We start from the raw sequence: 26,266 nt of genomic DNA, 5'->3' as shown, positions 1-26,266 counted from the left end.
TTGTATACATTTTTATTTAGACACACAAACAGAAATTTAATCAAATCTAAATGATCAATTTGTATAACACTTTTAAATTATAATGCTTATAACCGTTTTTAATGTAAATTGTATAATAACCATTCAAATTTTCCAACGTGATTAAAAAAAAAGATATTAGACGATTTTCACTAATTGCAAGCTTTCAAGCTGCACCATATGTTCTATATACTTTAATAAATAAATTTTAGGAATCTAAATTTTATCGAAATAGTTGTCTCATTTCCCGCTTTTGGCAAATTGACAAAAAACTTACTGAAAAGTATTCATAAAGTACATATAGATTTCGGAAGGACCTGGAGTAATATTATATCGAAGAAAGATAGAATCGTGTTTATGAAATGTATATAAATTTAAAATTGATGAAATAATTTAATGCATCAGTTTATATTTATATGCTACATTCGCATTAATATTTTAAATCATATTCAAAAACTTAAAACGCGACATAACATAAATCAGAAAACATTCTCAAGTGCATTATTATTATGATATCATGTCAATCTATTGCCAAATTTACTACTGTTATGGAAATTGTAGAGTCGATTTGAAACATGGCCATAAAAGATAATGATGAATTTTGATCAGACGGTATATGCATAGATCTCATTCGACTTATCCCCTAATTCTCAACCCTTTTCTTAGCCATCTCCACCCTTACTATTAAATGATACACGATAAAATTAAATCCAGACAAAAAGTACGACGAATCTTGTGCAAGACATATGACTCCAGTAATTAGAAGAATAATTTATAGAGAGTTTGTTCAAATTAATTTGTTAAGATTAACTAAAAATTATAATTGAGAATAGTTTAATTGAATATTTTTAAAAAATTCAATGTAGTTTTGATTCTCTTCATATAGTTAAAATTGTAAATTTTATATGCGTTATAATCAATTTAATTACAAAAACAATTTTGTTTTGTATTTAAACATATTGTGATTTTACTCAAATAATAATAATTTGTTATTTAATAAAAAAAAATTATTTCTTATTATTATTTAATTAATAATAATTATTATCTATAAAGTTAATAATAACAATACGGATCTTCTTTGATTCAGTATCATATTTTGTTTTTCATTTCAATGAAAGAAGTTCATCGAAAGCTTTAAAGCTCCTTTATGAATGAACAAGCACAAAATAATCTAACAATATGTTCCTCAGCTGTTCATCTTAAAAAAAAACAATCTCTAATGAGAAAAATTGGGACAACACTATGCTCAAAGCATAGAATATGGTGGTGACAAGTAATTAATTTTTTCAACCCTGTGGGAACAGGATTTGGAAATTTGTAGAAGTGAATTGCATTTTGTATTTTTTGAAAAATAAAAAATATTTTGTTAATTTTTTTTTAGAAATTATCATCACATGGTTACGAAGAATTAAATTCGATTTAATTTAAATAATAATAAATTCTTAGTTTTACAAGTAGATTGAATTCAATATGATCCTTGAAAATTAGCATTTAATTTAATAAAACAAACTTTTTTAATAGACAAATTTCTTAATAATTTGTTGGACAAATAATTTAATAAATCACAAATATAAAAACACCTGGACTTTGTTGTAAATTATTTAAGAAAATTTAATAAATTCTTAGTTTTATAAGTAGATTGAATTCAATATGATCTTTGAAAATTAGCATTTAATTTAATAAAACAAACTTTTTTAATAGACAAATTTCTTAATAATTTGTTGGACAAATAATTTAATGAATCACAAATATAAAAACACCTGGACTTTGTTGTAAATTATTTAAGAAAGAAGTTAACAATTTAAGGTGTGCAAAAGATAAAGACAATTAAAAAAGTTAAATTAAATATACCACTGCTTGAGACATTAGAAAAGAAATTTACAGGTGGTTTTTTAAATTTGCACCTAAGATATGTAAGATAGTAATAGCTCGGATACCAAAAAATTTCGACAAAAATGGAATTTTTGAACAATGCATATCCACTCATTTTATAAATTTACTTGAAATTTTAGGTATTAGGTAAATTTTAATTATTAGGTAAATTTTAATATTTTATAATATACTAACTAGAAAGTACATGAATTAGTATACAATTTCTTGTAATTTATTAATTTTATTGATCATTTATCAACAATGAGATAAAGATAATTTAATTGCTTTAGATATCTTAAGAAATTCTATAAACTTTTATAGGCGTTTATTTTATAAACTTTTAATTTTCAGTTAACTAGCTAAGAGATGCAAGATAATAAAAATATATAAATTTTAAAAATAGCATGTTAATAGAAAATGTTTGCAATTATATGTTAAATAATCCACGTTTTAGACAGCACTAGAATTTTTTTATTTTAATTAGGAATTTTTGGTCTATACTACTTTAATATGCTAACTAGAAAATATGACTCCAGTAATTAGAGAATCTCCTGATGAGAATTTTTCTCAAATAAATTTATTAAGATCAACTAAAATAATTATAAAGAAAAGAAAAGTGAGATAATTTAATTGCTTTAGATTTCTTAAGAAATTCTGTAAACTTTTATAGGCGATTCTTCAATTAATTAGCTAAGAGATACAAGATAATAAAAATATATAAATTTAAAAAATAGCATGTTTATAGAAAATGTATGTAACATATAATTGATATGTTAAATAATCCATGTTTTGGACATCACTAGAATTTTTTAATATTATCTATCTATTAGCTCTATAAATCCACTTAGAATTTTTGGTACACAGAATAATATAAAATTTATTGCAATATATTAAGTCGTCATTAATATTAACAGATAAATATAATTGAAAATAACTCTCCAGTAATTAGAGAATCTTCTGATGAGAATTTTTCTCAAATAAATTATTAAGATAAAATTATAAAGGAAAGTATATTGAGAAAGCATATGCTTAAAAAAACGCATTATGGAATCGTTAAAAAATAAACCAAGTCTCGGCCAGAATGTGAAAGACTTTCCTCAACAGTCAAAATTTCTCATAATTGAATATGGTCCAAATCTATAATGATCAAAGTAAGGCACGTATGCATCGAAATCGCTGATTAGCTGCCAGTCCGTTAAATGTTATATATTTTATCCAAAAAACCGTTAGCGAACTCGGAGACCCCAATGAAATTAGAAAAAATCAACGAACCCCTTTCTTGGCAGTTTCGGTAATCGTCTTTTGCTTCGGGCCTATAGATCATCCCGAATGCAACTATTGTTGTCTCAGATACAAAGGGGTGGAAGTGTAGTACTGAGCCAGGTACCACCCTGTGAAAAAAGGGTGCGCATGTCAAGGGAGACAGTTGCACCCCGGACGGGGAAGGGCTGCTCATTCACTTAGATGTGATTAGATTTTTATGAAGCGGCCCGATTTTGACTGTTTTCTTTAAAACGACATAAAATTCAATTAAATGCATTGTGAACGAGTTGTACATGTTTGCTAGAGTTATTTATTTTAGATGCCAAATCGGGTTTTCAAATAGGAACTGTTTTATATCAATTTAATAGCAATAATAAAATACATAAATAATATGCATAATGTAGTCATTAAATTATTGAAGAAAAAAGCAAATCAACTCCCATGTTTCTGAGTATACCCTCAAACACTTAACTGTTCGAATATAATTTTGTCATCTTATATAAATGACCCTAATTAATTAAATTATGCTAAATATTAACTTTACAGTTTAAATTAAAATATTTATATCATAGACACTTATAAATTGCAACTTCTTAGAAGTCAAATTTTAGTAGTCTATTTTCAAGTATATTGTAACTTACTACGTAATTTATAAATTTAACTCGTATAATTTTGTTGTTTTATATAAATAACAGTTAAATATAAAGAATTTTAAATAATTTACTAATATTTAAATATTTTTATAACTATAGTATATTATTTATATATATATATATATATATATATAACTATAGTGTATATATTACATACACTTATAATTTGCAACTTTAATATTTTTTATCAGAATTCGGATTTTATTACAAGTAGTTTTAGTTCAAGTATATATATTGTATTTTACTATTGTAATTTATAAATTTAACTCGTATAATTTTGTTGTTTTATTCAAATAACATTTAAATGTAAAGTATTTTAAATATTTGATTAATGTTTAAACATAATTTTGAGTTAATTAATTAATTTATACTTATAATTAGTAGCTTCACAATAATGATTAAAATATCTCCTAACATTAAAGAACTGCAATCACTTACGATGTGTAATTTTAATAATTTTGATGAGAATTTTAAATGTAATAATTATAGAATTGATTCTAGCAGTTTTTCTAGAATATATAATTAATTATTTTGTAATGTAAATTTATTTTGGATAGAAACGGTATTAAATCAGTTTAAGAGAAATAATAAAAAAATATATAAATATGCTAATAAAACCATAATTACACCATTTAAGAAAAAAATTAAACAACTCTAATGTAGCTAGTTAGGTACTTCTAAATATTTAAATATATTTGATATATAGTATGAATTAAATAATCTTCAAGATAAGTTAATTGATTAACTTACACTTTAGTTGGTTTAGTTAGCTTAAACACATTTGGCATATTTTCTAAAATATTTTATTAAACGATTGCAAATTAAAAGACTCTTATATAAAACATGATATTTCATAAAAACATTATGCAATTAAACACACAAACGAGTCGCAATAAAAATGTAATATGATTTGTAAATTTAATGTTATTAAATAGAAGTTCAATATTAATACAAGTAAGTTGTAATAAAATTTATGAAAGTAGCCCATTTTCAAAATATTATATTTTTTTACAAAATTTTAATTAATAAGAACGTTTACTATTGCAGAAGTAAAGAAAAGTATTGATTTCCATTAGCTATAAATAATTGCTGACTTCCTTTAAATTAAGCAAAATTTTGCAGCTTTTAAAACAATTGACTGTTTAGTTATAATTTTATTGTTTTTATAAATTCTATAACCTTTAAACACAGTTAATTAATTAATTTTTACTCGTATTTATTTCTGAAGCAAGATATTATAAATATTAAAATTAAAAGCCAGTTCAGACCTCTTAATACAAAAGCAATGCGAATACTTTGAATTGAATTTGAAATTGTAATTTAATAATAATAAATTATAATAAAATGCATTTTGATTGCCTTTTTTCTAGTATAGTATACCAAAATTAATTGAAAAAGAAAGAAAACACGTTTATAGAGAATGCTACAGATGTTGCAAAGATTTTATATAATTAAATATTAAATAATTCACTGCATATCTTCGCAGAAGGTATGCAGTATAGTAAAAAATGTATCATTACATTAGTCATAAATAATTGTTGAATTAATTTAATCTTAGCAATTTTTGCAGCTGATATACATTTTACTTTTATTTTTTAAAAGAAAAAAAATATATATGGATCATTACATTAGTCAAAAATAATTGCTGAATCAATTTATTTTAAGCATTTTTTTTGCAGTTGATATACATTTTACTTTTATTTTCGCTAGTCAAAAAATGAACTCGTCCCTAAATTTAATACGATGAGCAAACATACAATTATTCTTGTCATTCTCGCACGTTACAGAGTTGCCATTAAATCCTGAATGACGCGTTAAATTAGAACGAATTTATTAGGTTGTTTTTTGGCCCAATTTGCTTGTCTTGCCATGGTCCATATATCTACAGAACGAATGCCAGGATCATCGGTTTAATAAATAATAATTTGTACGATTGTAATAGAACAGAGCCGAATTATATTGGTACACAATTGGTGAACAATAATTCCAAGCTATTTTTGATCAGGTAAGTTAATTAATTTAAGATATAAAATTCTGGTAAATTAGGTTAAGATTTCATATTCTTAAAAGTAGCCACAGTCCTTTATAATATATCCCTAAATTAGAGGCAAATTAATCCTAGGCTTCGAAAAATAAAAATAAATGTAGAAGGCATTGTCACATCAAAATTTATCAGGAACATGGTTCCTGATATTTCTACTTTAGAACGAAATTATAAATATAATTAATCATTGATTGAACATTTTTCGAATTTTATTGTATTTAATCAATTATTGCATAAAATTGCATTTTATTAAAAAAATATAAAATATAGAGAAAATGAAATATATATTAGGTTGTCAAATATCTCCCTTCCGCTTTTTTGCTATTGGTTTATAATACAAAAAGGCGGAAGGGAGATATTTGACAACCTAATATTCAAGACTACTTGAGATTAATCAATCCAGCCCTGTCTGCTGATATTAAAAAGGGGCCACAAATGTGATGAGCTATAGGATGTCAACAAGAAAAATTGCCATCTCCAATCTTCCATATAGGAAATCCGATCAAATTTCATGCCTAAATTTAATTTTGAATCCGTTACATTTATTATCGAACAGATTCAATCATATAGAGTTGCAATACCTTCATAAATTTGCATAACGATACTTGCGAATGCAAAATTCGCAACAGGTATACTAATCTATGCCTATTCAATCGGATTGAATTACAATATACATTTAAATCCGTTTGCATTTTTATTGATGGGTTTAAATTTTGGCAAAATTTCTCTCACGAATTTGCATAGGTAATGATTTTTTAGGGTAATAAGATTCTGATCCCATAAAATCAATAATACTTCATTTGCAAATCGCTTGTTACAAGAGATTTAGCGTTATATTACATGCGGTGTAAAATATTGAATTGATTAATTTTATATTATATGCATGGGATTTTTTTATTTGACTGTTCAGCTGTTATGCATATTATAAATCTTTTTTTTACATTCTATTAATATTAAGTTTCAAATGAGTTCAAAATTTTATAAAATTTTCACGCTTTTGTAAAAAAGAGAATATAAATTTAAATATATGAATTTTTAGGAATAATAATAACGTAAAAATTTCTATCTCAGACTATTTTCTAAAAAATGTGCAATTTGCTTTCTGCTCATTTTTTACAAATAAACTGAGATATAATTTTTTTGCGATACAATTTTTTATAATCTTTTTACGCTTTTTTACCAAAGAGAATAGAAATTAAAAAAAAAAATTAAAAATAATTATAGCGCAAAAATTTCTATCTCAGACAATTTTCTAAAAAATTTACTATTTGCTTTTTGCTCATTTTTTACAAATAAACTGAGGTATAATATAATGCAAAATATAATATCTAAATAAATATATATCATTGCTGCAATATATATTTAACACTTTCACTATTGGGAATATATCTAATTATATAAGAAAAAGAATGGTCATCTAATGGGTTGCCTTCTAGAAACACTGGATGAAATCATTTATATCATATCATATATAACAGCTGATAGGTGACGGAACACATAGTTCTAATTGCTATAAAATATGAAAAATATGAAATTGATTTCTGAAAAAATCTAAACCTTATAATATCACGTAAAAATAATATTAGATCAGAAATATGTCTAATATAATTCTGTAAGACAGATAGTGGTCAGCCACTGGGTTGCTTTTCAGATGCACACTAAGAAATTAGTACCACAATAGGACACAAAATACATCGTCATTGAAAAAACAATCACAAAATCAATACAGAATAAATGTATATCACTATTAGAAAAAATATATAATAAACTGTCATTCGAAAGAAAATGGTCAACCATTGGGTTGTCTTCTAGAAACACTTGGTTTAGGAATTTGAAATAAATCTAACATAATCTCATCAGAAAGAGAATAGTCAACCATTGGGTTGCCTTCTAGAAACACTTGGTTTAGGAATTTGAAATAAATCTAAAATAATGTCTACTTTGAAAAAAATTGTATCAAATGAAACTGGACTTTGAATAATTTAATTTGAGAACGCAAAAATTAATTAATCTAATCGAATAAAATTAATAACTACCATTTTATTCAATTAGAAGCAGGATTGGCAACCATTGGGTTGCCTTCTAGAAACACTTGGTTTAGTAATTTGAAATAAATCTAACATAATCTCATTAGAAAGAGAATGGTTAACCACTGGGTTGACTTCTAAAAACACTTAGTTTAGGAATTTGAAATAAATCTAAAATAATCTCACCAGAAACAGAATGGTCAACCACTGGGTTGTCAACAGTTTATAGAACACATGGTTCTAATAACTGGACAAATATAAATCAACAAAAAATTTAAAAATTGATGAAAAACTTTAAAATCAATATAGCAATATATATTCACATCACTATCAAAAAATATATCTAAATAATCTCATCAGAAAGGGAATGGACAAGTACTAGGTTGCCTTGAAGAAACACTATGCTAAAAAAGTCACAACAATTTATAGAACAAATAGTTCTAATCCCTGTTGCATAAAAGACTCCTTTCTAAATTATTCCAAATTTTGACAACCAGAATTGAAGCTTTTTGAAAGAAATAGGTCGTAGTACATAGTGTATTTGAACACTACAGTAGAAATACCCAAATAACATACACAACTACAAGTTTTTATCCCAATTCAAAAACGACCAAGATTGATTACTTCTTCGTATTTGCACATTAGAATTTGTAACCAACCAGACTTTCATAAAATTGTGTAAGTCCATTACAAAAAACTCCCAATTATGTCATATTATTCAAATATCTGGGACACAAATTAAAATTTGCATTCCTACATTATTTGCATCAGTCTATCAATGTATTTCAATTTCAATGGTCTTACAAATTCGGCCGTAGCTTACCAAGTACTGTCCTAATTGTGCGTTATTGTGCAGATCATCTGCGACCGATTGTACTTGTATCAGAAAGAACCCTTTTAGTATGAATTTGTTCGCACATTTGCACCAAAGAACGTGGCCCATGTTCTGTATTTTGTTGTCCGTATCATTTTATATTCAGTATGGCGCTATGGAGCGGCCGCGAGATAATTCGGCTGCAAAATCAAATTAAAAACAAGGGAACAGGTTTCTGTAATTATTTCACGCGAATTTTGGATAGGGCGCCACGGTAGGATTCATTCATTCACAAAGAATATAATCTAACAGAATGTGCTCAGTGGTATTTCTAATGGATTTCGTTTTAAATATCCATGATAATTGTTGGTTTTATTAAATTAAATACCGTTTCTTTTTTTTTTCAAATTAAATATAGATACCTATTTTAATAAACGCAACACGATAAACAAGCATTTAAATTGATATCTTAATGCTAGGTTTACGGGAGTTATCAATTTGATGGAATTCTGCCTTTAGAAAAAAGCTCAAAAAACCATAGCACTAATCTTAACTAATTTCTTTCGTAAATTCAATAATCTAATATTTCGTAAATTCAATATAAAATTATATTTTTAACAAACTTTTCAAATTTTGAAATTCAGATGGGGTATACCTCTACGAAAATCTTTGAATTGAAATGGAAGGATGGATGAAAATTTAATGGAAAGCCGATTATGCAAACAATGGTTATATATATTTTTTTATTTGTAATATTATGTCTTTGAATAGCAAACATAATAAAAACGAGAAGTCTGAGATGAATTTGTATACAATCAGAAAAGACTTAACTAAAGATCTTAACTAATTTCTTTCGTAAATTTATAGTTTCAAAATAATATATTATATATAAAATTATAATTTTGACGAACTTTCCAAATTTCTCTACGAAAACCCTCGAATTGAAATTGAAGGATGAATGAAAATTCAAGGGAAAGTTGATTAAGCAAGCAATAGCTATCTATTTTCTTAATTTGTAATATTATATTTTTGAATAGTAAATATAATAGAAACGAGGAGCCTGAGATGCACTTGTATACAGAAAAATCGCGTCACTCAAAATTCGATGTTTCAGATCAGTAACATCAGAATTTGAAAAAAGTCTAAAAACTTAAAAATAGAAGCTGTATTTTCTATATTTATTGTGTTAAAATCGCATGCAAAAAATGCGTAATAAAAGTATAAATAATATGTAAAAAAGTCTGTTCGAAAAATTATTATAATCAGTTATAGTCAGCAATTATGGGACAATTTTTGGTTTTTATTTTTTTACTGGATTTTTTTTCAATAATAAAATTATCAAGTATTTTATAATTTTACAATCCTAATTAAATGCACTAACTTGTCAACAGACTTTAGTACATTTATTTTAAAAGGGCCTCTAAAAATCGACCGATTTTAAAAAAATTAAGTCCATAGTTTGTAGTTCAATAAAGTATCTTATTTCTAGAGAACGTTGGGCAATTGTGTGATTATTTTAAACTGTGATCATGGAAATGTTATACACAGTTACGATTCCAAAGTTTAAATGAACAAAATTAATAGAAATTAACCACAAAAACCGCAAAATAGTCATAATTTTATCAAATGTCTAAGTTGCACTTAAATTTCTAAAAAACGTGAAATATATCATTTCCATGAACTATCGTTGATCAGTTTTTTTTCTAATTTTTTCCAAGACAGGTAAAGTCAATACTATCACCCCCAATTTGGCTACACGTTGAATTCCAGGACACCCTGTATGTATTCTAAATATTTTATCCAACATTTTGTTAACGCATGTAAAAAGCAGATAAAATTCTATTAAAACTTGCGTAGGTTTTAAAAACTACAAAACAACGAAGCTGCAGTTTCATTTACAACAAAACGAACCAAATTAAAGCTATTGAAAGTAATTGTACTGACTATTAGTCCGCCAAGAATTGCATAAACGGGTATCAAGTCTTCCATTCCATTCGCATAAATATTTTAAATGGACATTTGAATTAAAAATATCCATCATATTATCCTACAAGTTTTCGTTAAATTTGAGCCAATCTAAAGACATGCGTGTCCATTCCTCGAAAGGGGATGGGTCAAACCCGTGTCCCGTGACCTACAACCTATGACACAGCTCAGGTACAACCCCGAAAAAATCGGCCGCCGATTAATTTATTCAGGATCAAAGAATGTCCCTACATCCAACACAATCCGAAGGAAGTTACGAGAGTGCAAAATACATAAACAAGTTGAATGTGTTGTCGGTACAAGCTATAAAACTTGTTCAACGCACACTTTAAATCGGTTGACGGCCGGACATAAGAAGAACTCTACATTTCCGAATTTTCCCTTCAGTAGACCCTGTTATAATATTTATGGTCGTGTCCAGCGCATGGGGACAATTAAAAGGCCATTCAGAAGTGAACTGCGGATTGACCCCTTTCTTGAACTAGAATCAAGAACGATAAATAAGGTCACATGTGTAACCAATGGATGCGATTTTTGTGACCCAGTGCTTCCTTTTACTTACATTTTCTTAAATTGCATGATATATCAAGCAGCGCCATAAAATTTTCCGTTCTAACTTGACTGCATAAATTGCATTTTTATTTATTTATTTTTGAATACATAGCCAGCAAATTACAATATATTGTATAATATATGACGCACTTAATAACACAAAATTACATTATACAGTATGTAACAATATTATTTAGTTACATAGAATAAGATAAAATAATAAAAGATATTTGAAAAGAAATAAAAAGGTTAATTTGAGCAGATGGAGATTATTTAATGAAGTAAAGTGTTATTTTATCAAATGGTTTTATTTAAAGCTTATCATATGTTTTTTTTATACATATTTCCTAATTTCAAAATAACATAGTTGAACAGATACCTAATGATCACTGAATAATACACATCCCTAGATTTTGGATGGGTTATCCGGTAACTAAAATGACTTGGAAATTATTACATTTGTAAAGATCCTCAGGATAAGACCCATAGGTATTCGATAGAAAAATATTAGTTGTAAAATAAATATCATAGTTAGTTAACTTAACGAGCAATGAATAAAATTATCCACATATGTATTTTTTTTTTTGAATTTTGATGGATTTTGTCAAATTTGTTGAGTCAACTAAAATGACTTGGATATTATTACGGATTTAGAGATTCTTAGATGAAGTCTGACAAGGATTCAATCGAATGCCTAAGATTGTATAAATATTGAAATAATAAAGTAATTTTAAAAAATTAATTGAAAATATAGCATATGTGTTTTTCTCTTGCTACATACATAGGGTCGAGCATTTTTTAAATTGTGTTATTTAATAACCATCATCACCAATGACTAAAAATTTCCAAAAAGTTGCATAAGGAAAGTAGTTATTTTGGCTTATTATATTTATCACAAGTTTTCTTAAATTCTTATAATATACTGATAATTTTCCTTTTGGATCTTTGTTTTCTTTGAAACTAAATAAGTAGCTACTCATTACTATTTTATTCCATTAGAAAGTAGGGTTATTTGAAATTGAACCAAAGCCAGACCGTTTTTACTATAAATATAGTATATATTATAACTGAATATCAACATAAATGTTATAGTTTACTAATATCAAATATAGTTTTTAAGTTTGCAATGAGCAAGATTGTATCAAATGAAACTGAACTTTAAATAATTTAATTTGAGAACGCAAAAATTAATTAATCTAATCGAATAAAATTACTATCATTTTATTCAAATAGAAGTTGGAACTATTTGAAATTTTACAATGAACTATCAATTCATATATAATAATTTTATAATATATAAAATATAGATTAGTTTGCAATACAAAAGAAAAAAAGTTGAAGAGAATTTCTAGTAAATGGACTTCGAGCAATTTGATGCTCGAAATGCATGTATGTGCAAAAATATGTACATATGTTAAGAAGAAGATAAGAAATATATAACCATAAATTATTAAGCAGTAAATGTTATTTATTCTATTATTATTAATCTGTTTCAAAATTAGAATGCTTTATATGCTATAAATACACATTTGAAAAATGATGAAAATTAATTAAAATTTTATAACACAGACATAACAATACAATAAATATCAAGACTACTTATAGACATTTTAATAAATTATAAGTTTTTAATGTTCATTAAGCAATTAAGTTCTTAAGAATTAAATGTTGAAACTCTAGTGTTTATTTTATTCGTAATTTATCTCATAAATTTAAATCTGATTATTAAAATCTCATTTTTCTTCTCAAAAGTAATCAATTTATAAAATATTATGAATGCTTACCTTAATAAAAATCACTTCCAGTAATTGTCCTTCGTACACCACATGTTTCCTGGTCATTATTTTAAGCGACACTATATAACACTAATATAAAGATCACCTGTTTCTTCTGAAATTTAAACAATAAAATTCTAGGTGTATAATATATAATAAAACTTAAAAAAATAAATATATTTTATACCTGAGTTAGGCAATTCATCAGCATTTAGGCCATTTAAATACTAGTCCTTCATTATATTGAACAAAAAATAGTTCGATAGTTAAAAGTTGTAGATTTTTCTTCTTTGGCAACATAGCCTGAAATGAAAAACTGAAGTTAAAAAATTTAAAATGGATTTCAATTAAAAATTAAATATAATTTTCCTATTAGTAGTGCATATCGAAATATAAGATAGATTTATATTGTAAGGACATGAGCCAAATGCTCTTAGCCATGATATCATTGAAATTGTGGCCCGTTTTCTTAAAATCACTTTTGTTTTAACCGTATATATTAAATAAATAAATAAATATATATATATATATATATATATATATATATGGAGGTGTGGTCCATATTAAATACCAAAATGATAGACAATAATAAATTTCATAAAATATTATTATATTTCGTTTATTTTATATATGATTAATATCCACGACACTATGTGTTGTCATACTGATCATTAATAAAACGTTATTGGTATTTTCTTATTTATAATTGAAAAGAAAGGTTTTAAGAATTATACATTTTAGCAAATTCGACTAGGGAGAAACAAAAACCAAGTACGATCTGACACTTGAATTTCCTTTTGTTTTTCTCAGTGCTGTCACTATATGGGCCAATCTGTCCAGTAACATGTGATGCGTGTTGACGAGCCGCGATGCGTGTTGACAACCCGCTATATATATATATATATATATATATATATATATATATATATATATATATATGCACTAATTTGACTAGAATAGATATTTATTTAAATGTGAGTTCTTGAAAAAATCATTAGATTTTTGACTTCTTGAAGCCTTTTTTGTCCGAAAATTCGATGCTGCCTCGTTGTTTTCATCCTGAATCGTTTGATACCAAAATATATGTGTGCATGAGCCAATTTTTGTCTGCCAAAAGCATCCTCGATCAAAAACAGCTACATCCATTAGAAACATTTCAAATTCGTTTGATAAAGCAATTCAATAAATACTTGCTTTGTTTAGTTTTGCACAATTATTAGCCGAGCAGTACCTTTAAAATTAGCAAAAAATATTGTAAAATTTTTGGTCAGCGTTTTCGTAAAAAATCCTGTACCGATTTCAAAATTTTGAAACCTGTTCCAAAAGTTGCCCCAAAGAAATCCAGTAAGAGTTTTTGGTAAATATCGGCCAGACCGCTTTTTCGCAATCACTGATTTTTTTATAAAACTTTGTATAAATTATGGTGTAAAAAAACATATCAAATTGTTACAGGTCTCCGAATAGTGGCTTAGTCAGCAAAATTATCGAAGTTTAAAATAATAAGCATTTTGGACGTATGTTCCAGGCGCGTTTTCATGCAGTTCAACAGCCAAATGAACTATGAAGTATTGTTATTTAAACTTTTTGGGATGTTCCAGCAACTTGCAAAACAAAAAGTTTCCTCAAGGCAAAATTCACCTAGTTAGTTTTATACTATTAACCAGTGTGATTGTATTGATTTTTGTAAAACATCCTTCAAAAGCCTACTAGTTTCAAAATATCCAAAATCCAAAATATTGTTCTAATCTATGCAGTAAAGCAATCAACAATTGAATAAATTTCAGTCAGTTTATCCATGATTCTTAAAATAACACATGTGCACATTTCCACTCAATTCATCTTTTAAATTTTCATAATTAACTTCAATTGAAAAGAAATTATGAGCAATTTTGGCTCAATTGTAGAAATAATACATAATTTATATAATAACACAAATTTTTATATAAATATATTAATTTATTAAATATTTACAATAATATATAAAACAAGATTTATAATATAATTGTGATCAACAACCTTTGTCCAGGATATAGCAAAAATTGTATAAATATATAATGTTCACCATAGCATTTAATCATTTATATTCTTATTTAAGCGTTTTAGTCCAATTCTGTAAAATTTCAGCTGCTTTTTTCAGATTTTCATCTTTCTTTATAAAACAATATCTAACATAATCTTCTCCTAGATGTTTATGCTCTTTAGAATAAAATGCTGTTGGCGGTATGCCTTGAAGCCCTACATTTTTAGTCATCCATTTTGTAAACCTGTAATCACGTTGTGGATCTGTCTCGGAATCTAAATTTATTTTACTTCCCAATGCTGACCAATCAGCTACAATAAAATAGCCTCCATCCGGCTTTACAGGTTTCATACCAGCATCCTCTAAAAATTTACAAACAAAATCTCGTTTCCCTTCTAACTCAACAGCTAACGATTTGAAGAAACACTCATCAGAATCAAATCGAGCTAATTCTGTTTCGAAACCGCGTGCTAATGCTTCCTACAAAAATGTGTAAGTTTATACTTAAAAAAATGTTGGCTATTAAAAGTTTTCAAACCTGTAATGGTGTAGAGCAAGTATATACACAATTCTGATGAACAACACGTAAATTTTCTAGTAAATCAGAAGGCCCGTAGGCCCATCCCAACTTCCAACCTGTAGCAGAAAATGTTTTTCCAGCAGATCCAATAGTAATAGTTCTATCCCACATATCAGGAAGTGTTGCTAATAAAAATTGAGTAACAATGAAATATATAACTAAAATCATTACGAAGTAATTGTTTATAGCCCATACCAATTCTAATATGCTTATGAGGCTTAAACACCATCCATTCATAAACTTCATCCGATATACAAAGAACATTCCATTTTTTACATAGTTCAGCAATAAATTCCAGTTCTTCCAAGGTGAATACCTTTCCCGTTGGATTGTGAGGGGTATTTAAAATAATAAGCTTTGTTTTCTCATTGAATAATGATTCCAATTCTTTTTTATCAAGAACCCAATCAGCAGAACTTTGAGCATCAGAGCATTTATCAGGAGACTTTAATGTTGAAAACAAATAAGTTAGATCAATTGTAAATGATTGTTGGAAACAATGAGATTACATACTGGTTTCAAAGCAATATATCTGCAAACACCTTCAGCTCCTTTTACCATTGGTTCGTAGCAATCAAAGAAAGGTTCGATAATTATAGCTTCATCTCCTCTATCAATATGTCCTGTTAATATGAAGATTTTAATAAACTTCATAAATAATTATTTCAATCATAAATAGAAGGCAAAGAAAATTCATAATAAATGGACATTTAATGCAGTGTCATTGCATTATGTAAGGGATAAGAAAAAACACACCGTTTAATTTTGTCTAATCGTTGATGAAATGATATTACATGATAAAAAATGCAATTATGGGTAGTGTCAATGATATATTAGATGTGTTTTTAATGTGCTTTGATTCGTATCAATAAACACTGATATTTTTAAATCACATATTCATCTCACCTTGTATTGTAGAATAAAGAGCTTCATAAGCACCAGAAGTAACTAATATTTCTTTCATTGGATCAATTGACCTATTTAAGACTTTACTATATAAAGTAGCTAAGGCATTTACTAATCTTGGGTGTCCCTATACATATATAATACTGACAATTAATTGAAGCACTATTGAAAATCAGTTTAATATAAGTTAAACTTACAAAACCCCTTGTATATTGATGCAATAATGAATCGGGTCCAGTTGCAACATCTGCCAAAGCCTTTGTAACATGTTCTGGACAAGGATAATCAGGAAAACCTTGTCCCAAATTTAATGGTTTATATTTGATAGCTAACTCTATATACTCAACCCTGCATAATGATATTAGAATTAATTTACACATTTAATTAAACTTAACCTTTATTAACATACCATACACTTTTTTCTTGTCCTGTAAATCTCTTAGGAAAGTCAAATTTTCCTTTTCTGTACATTGTAGTAGAAAAATTGAGAGTCAATATTAAATGGGACTTTCCGGCCGATAGTAGATTAGGTTTAAAACAATATTTACTGTAATTGTACAATGTTGACGCTAAACAGTTCGCCGACATCTAATTCAAAAACAACTTTTAATACATGACATAACACAATTGACGAGACGAGTCTTATCGCAATTAGAATTAATAATAAGATAAGATCGTATAATAAAAAGATGCATCACACTAATGGAAAGTTTGACAATTAAATTATCTCATGTTGTTATTCGCGCTAAAACTCATATATTCAAAATATTTTTTCATCAAACGTACCATTCATTAATTGTAATAAATTAAATATAATAAAATTTAAATAGAAACTTTCAATCCTTGTACAATGATCTGCAAAGCATTCTAAAACTGGAACATTCTCTTTTGAATATTATGCAACAAAACCAAACGATTTTTTTAATTATTAGACTAACATATAATTTTTTATTCGAATTTACGAAATCTTATCTATACATCCGAAATATTTAACTGACTAAAACTTGTAAAGTCAGAAGTCTTGAATTATCAATTGTCAGTTCATGACCTTTGTGACCGGTAAAATCTAGTTTAAATTAAAACATATTAAGCCATTTATATATGATAATTGGTTGTACACATTTTTACGCTGACTAAGTAAATAATCTTGGAATAACATTACGCAATTTTGTATTTTTTACATTCACAGAATGTATGTAATACCTGCACAAGGAATATTGTTTGAAAAAAATATTCAGAACAAGAAGTAAAAATAATACTTAATAGTCATAGTACTATTGTATTGTAATTATTATGAGAAAATTATAATTTGATATGTGTTATAAAATATAGAGCTAAAACATGCTATTTCGACGACTATCAAAATACCCAACATGTGTACCAACATACGAAAATGTCAAATTAACTGTCAAAGTACTTTCCTTTTATTTGTTGGTACACAAGTTGTTTGTTTTTAATGGCTGTCAAAATGTCAAATTAGAAGTTTTATGAAAAGAAACTTTTTATAAAATGATAAAAAATAGAACAACAAGATCGCAGTTGCTCAATAACTATGCATTTTAGTATTTTTAGGTTATTCATGTCTTCTAATGATATATTTGAACAAAAATCCAGAAAAAACTAGAAATAAATAGATAATATATAGACAAAGCAAAACATAGGATTACAATTATCAAATAGCTAATTAATATAATATAACAACTACATCTTAATATTGAACTGTATATTCAACCGATCTTTAACTAACCAAACAAGCAACCAAAAATCTTGAAACCACATATTCATCAAAATTCATACTGCTTACTGCTCTATATAAGCCGAATTCTTCAAAGTAAAAATTTTACCACATTTTATTTACTCATTAATAATGAACGATATAGTCAACTTGGACTTAAATAAAGTATGTCGCACATGTCTTGGTAGTGCTGGAATGATGGGATCAATCTATGACAATGCATCCTTGATATATATGATAAAGTCATGCGCTAAAGTGCAGGTATATCATATTTTTGATAAAAAATTTCTCTCTATTTATAAAGTATTTCTCTCTTTTAAAATTACTTCATTTGTAGATACAAAAAGATGATGGCTTACCATCTAATATCTGCCATATATGTATAGGTCAACTTTGTGCCGCTTATAATTTCCAACGCATCTGTGAAAATGCTTATAAAACGCTTTGTAATTACGTGAATAAAAAAGTACCCGATAACTCATCAAATTTGCTTGAAGACAAAGCAGATGAAGTTAATCAATTATTTGATGAAACAACACAAAAGATTTATGCTTGTCCAGATTGTACCCAGTGCTTTACTGAAGAAGATGATTTACAAAATCATTCAGAAAGTCATAATATTAAATTCTCTTGCAAGGTTATTTTCATTTTATATAAAATTAAGTCTGATGTAATATGTTTTTAACTATTGAACCTAATTATAGATATGCTCAAATACATTCGCAAACCTAGAAAATTTAAATAAACATATGGTAACACATACTGATACCAGAAACTTTCTTTGTTCAACTTGTGGAAAAACATTTTTAAGATCAAGTGATTTAAAAATACATAATAGACTACATACAGGTCAGTTGTATTTGAGAATATTACCTCAACTATTTGCTTCATGTTATTGATATTTTATATTTAGGTGAAAAACCTTATTGCTGTGATAAATGTGTGAAACAATACAAGACCTCATATGAGTTAAAAGAACATTTAAAAAGCCATGCAAAAGATAGACTTTGTTACATTTGCTCAATCTGTGGTAAAAGTTTATTAACTAGAAATGGCTTATATGTGCATATGAAAGTTCATCGAGGAGAAAAAAAACATATCTGTCCTATTTGTGGGTTAAAATATGTTACTTCTGGATCTTTGGTACTACATATGAAAATCCATAGCCAAGAAAAGCCATATAAATGCAATTATGCAAACTGTGATAAAACTTTTATTACAAAAGTAGCTTTAGTTACTCACGAAAAATCTCACTCAGGAGAAAAGAAATTTAAATGCCCGCATTGCAATAAAGCATTTGGTAATTCATCTAATCTAAATGCTCATAAAAGGACACATTCTGGCATTAAACCTAAACAATGCACAATATGTCACAAATACTATGGAAATTCACAATCTTTGAAAAAACATTTTCGCCTACACACAGGAGAACGTCCATATAAATGTAATATATGCAATGACACATTCATTTCAAACAGTATACTAAATACACATATTAAAGTTAAACATATGGAGAAACAGCAAGAATGTCATATATGCCATAAAAGGTTTCATTTAGCTACTGTTCTTCGAAAACATTTACGCATTCACAGTGGGGAGCGACCTTATACATGCCAAGAATGTGGAATGTCCTTTGGACAGAGCTCTGGATTACATCAACATATTAAGAGCCATAAACAAGGATTATATAAAAATGTAAATAAAACTAATATTATTCATGATAATGGTGATATCATACTCCAGAATATAATGCCAGCATTTATCTAAGTATTAAATCAATTTTATAAATTAAAAGTTTGTGTTTTATTAACTTTTGAATTTAGAACTGGTATAACTTTTTATTTAATTTGCTCATAATATTCTTATTTTTTTGCAATACAGAAGAAATGCTTTTAATTTTGTAGTTAGCTAATTTTCTGTGTTAATAGAAGATAGTAAAAATAATCATACATTTTCATTCAAACTTTAGCTGCAAGTCAGGGTGCAATTGGCCACTGATAAATTATTACAAATTGATCTTCTTGAAATATTTTTGTATGTGTTTTATTTATCATATAAAATATGATCAATACATATTTGATATAATATACAGTTTATACAATTTAAAAATAACCGAGTATGAATCTTTCAATATCTATTATAAGTAATTTGCGTGCATTGTGATTTGTGATACTGTCATTTGAGGTAATTGTGTTGGTATTTCAATAGTCTTAAAACTCTGATCTTGTTCTTCATGTGATTTCATATGTTCAAATAATTTTACATTTTCATCAAACCCAATATTGCAAATACTGCATATAAATGTTTTGTCACTACTATGTAGTTTCATATGCTGTCTAAGCCTTGTTCCTAATGCAAACATTTTATGGCAAACTGTACATTCATGTTCTTTTTCCATATGCTTTATTTTCATATGTGCGTTCAGGCTACTACCACATATAAATTTATCAAGGCATATCTTACATTGGTAAGGTCTTTCTCCTGTATGAATTCTCATATGTTTTTTTAAAGCTTGTGAATTACCCAAACGACGAAAACATAAAGTACACTGTTTTGGCTTGATTCCAGAATGAGTCCTTTTATGCTCGTGAAGACTTGAAGCTGTTGCTAATGCTTTATCACATATTGTGCATTTAAACAGCTTCTCCCCTCGATGTGCTCTCATATGAGTTTCTAATGATAATTTAGTAACAAACGCCCTAGTACAATCTTTGAAAGTACAAGAAAACTTCTTTTCTTGAGAATGTATATGACTCATATGAGACGAGAGTTCACCTGTTGTTATATATTTGTTTCCACAAATTTTACATTCATGATTTTTTTCACCTCTATGAGCTTTCATATGAACATATAATCCATTTCTTGTAGCCAAGCCTTTTCCACAAATAGAACACACATAGTGTTTATTTGAGGAATGTGATTTCAAATGTTCTTTTAATTCAGAATTTTGTTTGTAACTTTTTGGACACTGATCACATGCATAAGGACGTTCTCCAGTATGGATTCTAGTATGCCTTTTCAAATCATCTGATCTTAAAAAGCATTTTCCACAGAAAGTGCACAGTTTATTTTTTTGATGTTCTTGATGTATTTTGGAATGCCTGGATAGTGTTTGTGCATGTGAGAACGTTTGATTACATTCTTTGCAAACATATGATACAGGCTTTTTCTTGGAATGTTCATTCTTTACATGTCTTTTGAGATCCTGTAATTCTGTAAAACATAATACACAGTCTTCACAAGGATATAAGGGTTGCTCCGTTTCATCTGATATATTTTGCCTCGTAGGGCTGTTATTATTTTTCCTAGATTTACCAATATTAGTTTTGGTTTTTGGTACAGAGTTTGGTGTAACTTCTGCAGTTTCAGGGGGTGGCTTAAGATCCAAATCTGTTGCACATTCATCAGCAAAATCATAAGTATATTCAGTCTTAACATTTGTATCATCTGGAGATGCAGGTTCTAAATAGCTGCGGAGTTTTTTCTCAGAACTTTCGCATCGCTGTTTAAAGGTGAATGCTATATTAGCATTTTTAACACAATCTATGCAAATTAAATGTGGAAGTCCATCATTTTCCCTTAGCTAGAAAAGTAATTATTAAATTTAAGAGTTTTTCTTTATCCACTACCATATTTACAAGTGTCCAGTTAAGGACATTTATCAAATTTTTTGATTTACAATTGTCAACCATAATAGGGACATTGTATATCACAATGACATGATGGAAAAGCAACTCAATAGTTGGAATAATATACAGAATATAAAAATTATTACTTTAGCATATTTCATAAATTGATGTAAAGATATAGAATGATACACAATAAATATATCTTAAAAATATATGATAAGTAAGAGTAAAACTTAACTGACCTCTATCATGGCACAATAAGTAATAATTTCAGCTAAATTTAATTTGTTCCCTTCTTGTGCTTCAACCTCTTTTTGATCTGATTTGAAAATTGAATGCATTTCTGCACACATATTTAAGCAAGTTCTACAAATTTTGTTTAATTGCATTTTAAAATAATTAAGAAAAAATAGTTATATGCAAAGGAATCAAATTGTGAACGGAACACATATAATAAATAAAACTAAAGTTTATGATGCACGTTATGAAAATCATTGAGATGATAGTTAATTATATTTAAACATTTTAAATAAATATATTATAAAATAATATTTAAGCAGGACAAGATTTACAAACTGACAGCTGTCAATAATAAAGCTTGCACAACTTCATGTTTATTTAAATGTTGTAATGTTGTAAACTTGGTCTTGACAGTTCTAGTTAAATGTCAAATAACAGAAAAACATTGATATTTTTTTGGGTTATTTTTAATATTTTGTTTTTCCTAAAGTCATGAGCTTAAGACTAACTAATTAATAATAATTCATGGTTTGATCTAGATATTTTGAAATTTTTAAAGCAAATTGGTATTTGATGAGACCCAAAAGAAGTATGGCTTCAAGAATTGGATTTGAGGCACTGAGGGCTGATTATAATGTATGCACACATTTCAAACAGAATTTAATTTATATTTGTTGTTTTACTGAGGTTTTTATTTCTTATACCACGTTTATTACGTTTAATTTTTCTAGGACCGTTTATTAACGGCGTTTGAGACAAAAACATTTGACGAGTTACTAAGTCATTATCATGAGAATAAATCCTCTGATTATGACAAAAAAGCAGCTGTGGAACAAGTATTTCGAGATGTGCTACTCAAATTTCTTAAAAATAAAGATTTAGATTTGTTAGGAAATTTAGTAACATTTTGTATTGAATGTGCTAAAGCGGAAATGACTGGACCTACAATGCCCGTGGTTCTGCTAGGAGATATATTTGATGCACTTACTTTGAAAAATTGTGAATCTATGTTCTGTTATGTTGAAGATAATGTAGCTACGTGGAAAGAAGAGATATTTTTCATAGCTTGTAAAAATAATTTGCTGAGGATGTGCAATGATTTGCTCAGAAGGTTATCACGGTCACAAAATACAGTGTTTTGTGGACGAATCTTACTTTTCCTGGCTAAATTTTTTCCATTCAGTGAAAGATCAGGCTTGAACATAGTCTCTGAGTTTAATTTGGAAAATGTAACTGAGTTATCAACTGAAGATTCTGATCTCAGCTTGAAAGAGTCTCTTGAAACAGATAAAGATGACGACAAAAAAGTTAAAATAGATTATAATTTGTATTGTAAATTTTGGTCACTACAAGAGTTTTTCAGGAATCCAAATCAGTGTTATAACAAAGTACAATGGAAAGTATTTACTTCAGTAAGTTTCTCAATGTTTCATTGAATTTTGCTATTGAAAATATAAACATATAGTTATTTTTTATACATTTTAGCATACAACAAATGTTTTATCGGCATTCAGTAGTTTCAAACTTGATCTTTTACAAACTAAACAAATATCTAAGCATGTTAAAAAGGATGAACAAATGGAAGTAGATGATGAAATTAAAAAAATATCAAGTGAAGACACACATTATTATGCAAAATATTTAACAAATCAAAAGTTGTTGGAATTACAGCTATCGGATTCAAATTTTCGCCGATATGTACTAGTACAATTTTTAATTTTATTCCAATATCTGAAATCTACAGTTAAATTTAAAAGGTATTAGTAATTAGAAACCCAATGTTGGTTATTTTTAACTTTTTTTTATATTAAATTGGTTAATATATTTTAGTGAGGGGCAAGTTTTGTCAGGGCCTAACATTGATTGGGTTAACGAAACTTGGAATCAAGTCCTTTCTTTACTTGGTGAAACACCTCCTGATGGTAAACAATTTTCTTCTGCTGTTGAACATTTAATGAATCGAGAAGAAGCATGGAATGGTTGGAAAAATGAAGGCTGCCCAGGTGCCTTATATTTGCTAGTATTGCATATAAAAATATATCAATACATGTATTTTTTCTAATTACAGAATTTAAGAAACCCACACCAGTGAGTTTAGATACTGAAGATGGTGACAAGAAAAGTAAGATTTCTGAAAAAGTACTTAATCGAGCTAAAAGGCCCAGGAAGCTTTTAGGAGACATTTTAAAAGAAAGCCAGGCTCAAGGAAAATTTTATATGGGACAGTAAGTTCAAAAATTTTACTAACAAAATTATAATAAAATATTCAAATAATGAAATATTAAACTTATCTTTTCTAGTGATGATTTGACAAAATTGTGGAATCTATGTCCTGATAATATGTTATCATGTAAAGGAAAAGATCGTGACTTTTTGCCAGGTTTAGGTGAGAAATTACGAGATTTTTATGTAATAATATTAATTGTGAATAGTACAAAATTAATTGAAATTATGATTTTCAGAATATTTGGAAAATACAGGAAATGATTCAAATAACGAATGGCGTGCATTACGTCTAGCAGCTAGAAAATGCCCACAGTTTTATACAAATAGTTTCAACACAACTGGTAAACTTTCCGATTTCTTAAATCAAATTGCCACAAGTTCAAATGTAGAAGGAAAAGATTCGAAACAGGTGATTAAAAATTACATTATATTTAGTCCAATAGGCATGAAATTAGAAATACAAAATATGCTATTTTTGGTTATCTTTATTATTGTTTTATATCTTTTGCAGTTGATCTATAAATTATCAATTACATTTTTATTTTCTCTGATTTTTATTATTTTTTTAACATGATTTTTTATTGATATATAATAATGAATTTTATGAATACAAGTATAAAGTTTATTAGATGCTTGAATCATATTGAAATCAATTACATATAAAATTGAATCAATTTTATTAATTCTAGCCATTATCCCCGGAAACAAATCAAACAGATGAGACAGAAAACTTTTCTGAACCTATTGATTCAGATTTTTTGAAAACGGAAAATGAAGCACAAATGATGGAGCAGCCTTCAACAAAACCTAAAGTTGCAACACCCGGACAAATTGATATTCTTTCTATTAAGATTGCAAGTGAATGGAAAAAACTAGCTACCAAACTTGGCTATACATCTGATGAAATAGAATTTTTCGAGTCAGAAAATAAAACTCCAGCTGCAGCTGCTAAAAAAATGCTGCAGTTGTGGTTCGAAGATGATGTGGATGCAAGTTTAGATAACTTAGCCTATACGCTAGAAGGTTTAGGAATGATTGATGGTGCTGAAGTTATAAAAACTTTTGAATGAGCATATTGATTGTGATAAAATATAAGTGGATTTCATTTATCAAGACAGTGTGCATCAATATTTGATGTCGCGTTTTGTATTAAAGTGTGTTTTAAAATAAAAACAATATTTTCTAGATCTTGAATTCGTTTTTCAGCTTCATTTATAGCTGTGTTATCACAAGGCTTTGGATTAGTAACTGCATCAATGTTTCGTTGAATGCAATTATGTTTTTTTATTTCTTTGCTTTTTTTATCAGTTTGTACGCTAACGTGATTCCATGTTTGAGTCTCTGTTGAAATCAGTGTTTTTTGATTCTCATCTTTCTCAGTATTTAATTTTATTATGATACGCTTTTGTTCTAATATTACATTTCTAAGTACATTGTTTTGTTGTTTTGTATGTTCTAGTTCCATCACTACTGGGTGGTTTTTAATACATTCAAGCTCTGCAACTAACTTTTGTTTTTCGTTACATAGTGTCTCCATTTTTTTACCCATATGATCTGTCTGAAATCCCAGATCCGTCTGCGTGCGTTTTAGATCCATATTTTCAGAGGTCATATTCTGTACTTTTTGTTCTAAATTGAATAATTTGGTGCAGTAATTATAATTTTCTTCTTTAATTAATTGATTTTCGGTATGATAATCTTGTAGTTTTTGCTCAAGATTAGACAGTTTTCTACTAAATATAATAGATTCATTTTTTAAAGCGTTTGATTGTTTTTCAATTGTTGCATTTAAAGATTGTTTTTCAGCGCGAAGAAAATTAATTTCATCTCGAAGTTCATTTTGAATTAAAAACAATTTTGCGTTTTCTTCAGATTGTTGTTTAATTTTCTCACTTAGCTGTGCAATTGTTACATTTAACCGAGCTT

At 27.3% G+C, this 26,266-nt stretch overlaps 4 protein-coding genes across 5 annotated transcripts; 2 read left to right on the top strand and 2 right to left on the bottom strand.

Moving 5' to 3' along the window:
* Positions 1 to 15,032: 15,032 nt before the first annotated feature.
* On the bottom strand, positions 15,033 to 17,311 carry LOC113366085 (kynurenine--oxoglutarate transaminase 3-like). Of its 2 annotated transcripts, XM_026607638.1 has the most exons (8): positions 17,297 to 17,311; positions 16,920 to 17,098; positions 16,708 to 16,858; positions 16,511 to 16,637; positions 16,118 to 16,227; positions 15,800 to 16,049; positions 15,563 to 15,729; positions 15,033 to 15,504 (listed from the first exon to the last, which is right to left on the bottom strand). In XM_026607638.1, exons 1-8 carry the CDS (start codon positions 17,297 to 17,299, stop codon positions 15,091 to 15,093), a joined length of 1,401 nt encoding a protein of 466 aa, XP_026463423.1. In that variant the 5' UTR covers positions 17,300 to 17,311; the 3' UTR covers positions 15,033 to 15,090. The 2 variants fall into 2 exon arrangements, with proteins under 2 accessions (XP_026463423.1, XP_026463424.1); XM_026607639.1 differs by lacking the exon at positions 17,297 to 17,311 and having other exon boundaries at positions 16,920 to 17,197.
* Positions 17,312 to 18,336: 1,025 nt separating this feature from the next.
* LOC113367546 (zinc finger protein 501-like) lies at positions 18,337 to 20,012 on the top strand. Its single transcript, XM_026609146.1, has 4 exons — positions 18,337 to 18,506; positions 18,583 to 18,882; positions 18,950 to 19,094; positions 19,159 to 20,012. The coding sequence occupies exons 1-4, from the start codon at positions 18,378 to 18,380 to the stop codon at positions 20,010 to 20,012; spliced, it is 1,428 nt and encodes a 475-aa protein (XP_026464931.1). The 5' UTR covers positions 18,337 to 18,377.
* A 300-nt stretch (positions 20,013 to 20,312) lies between these two features.
* Positions 20,313 to 22,365, bottom strand: LOC113366615 (zinc finger protein OZF-like). Its single transcript, XM_026608248.1, has 2 exons — positions 22,117 to 22,365; positions 20,313 to 21,828 (listed from the first exon to the last, which is right to left on the bottom strand). Exons 1-2 carry the CDS (start codon positions 22,261 to 22,263, stop codon positions 20,383 to 20,385), a joined length of 1,593 nt encoding a protein of 530 aa, XP_026464033.1. The 5' UTR covers positions 22,264 to 22,365; the 3' UTR covers positions 20,313 to 20,382.
* A 238-nt stretch (positions 22,366 to 22,603) lies between these two features.
* On the top strand, positions 22,604 to 25,623 carry LOC113366359 (THO complex subunit 1). Its single transcript, XM_026607957.1, has 8 exons — positions 22,604 to 22,750; positions 22,846 to 23,526; positions 23,600 to 23,871; positions 23,945 to 24,117; positions 24,183 to 24,339; positions 24,415 to 24,500; positions 24,577 to 24,749; positions 25,030 to 25,623. Exons 1-8 carry the CDS (start codon positions 22,688 to 22,690, stop codon positions 25,408 to 25,410), a joined length of 1,986 nt encoding a protein of 661 aa, XP_026463742.1. The 5' UTR covers positions 22,604 to 22,687; the 3' UTR covers positions 25,411 to 25,623.
* The last annotated feature ends 643 nt before the right edge of the window (positions 25,624 to 26,266 follow it).

This window comes from Ctenocephalides felis, unplaced genomic scaffold (assembly GCF_003426905.1).
Source record: "Ctenocephalides felis isolate EL2017-DRISC unplaced genomic scaffold, ASM342690v1 CF-g0.4_SCAFFOLD_01170, whole genome shotgun sequence".
Lineage (NCBI taxonomy): Eukaryota > Metazoa > Arthropoda > Insecta > Siphonaptera > Pulicidae > Ctenocephalides > Ctenocephalides felis.
The sequence above is the reverse complement of the archived record's forward strand: the minus strand, read 5'-3'. Positions and strand labels throughout refer to the sequence as shown.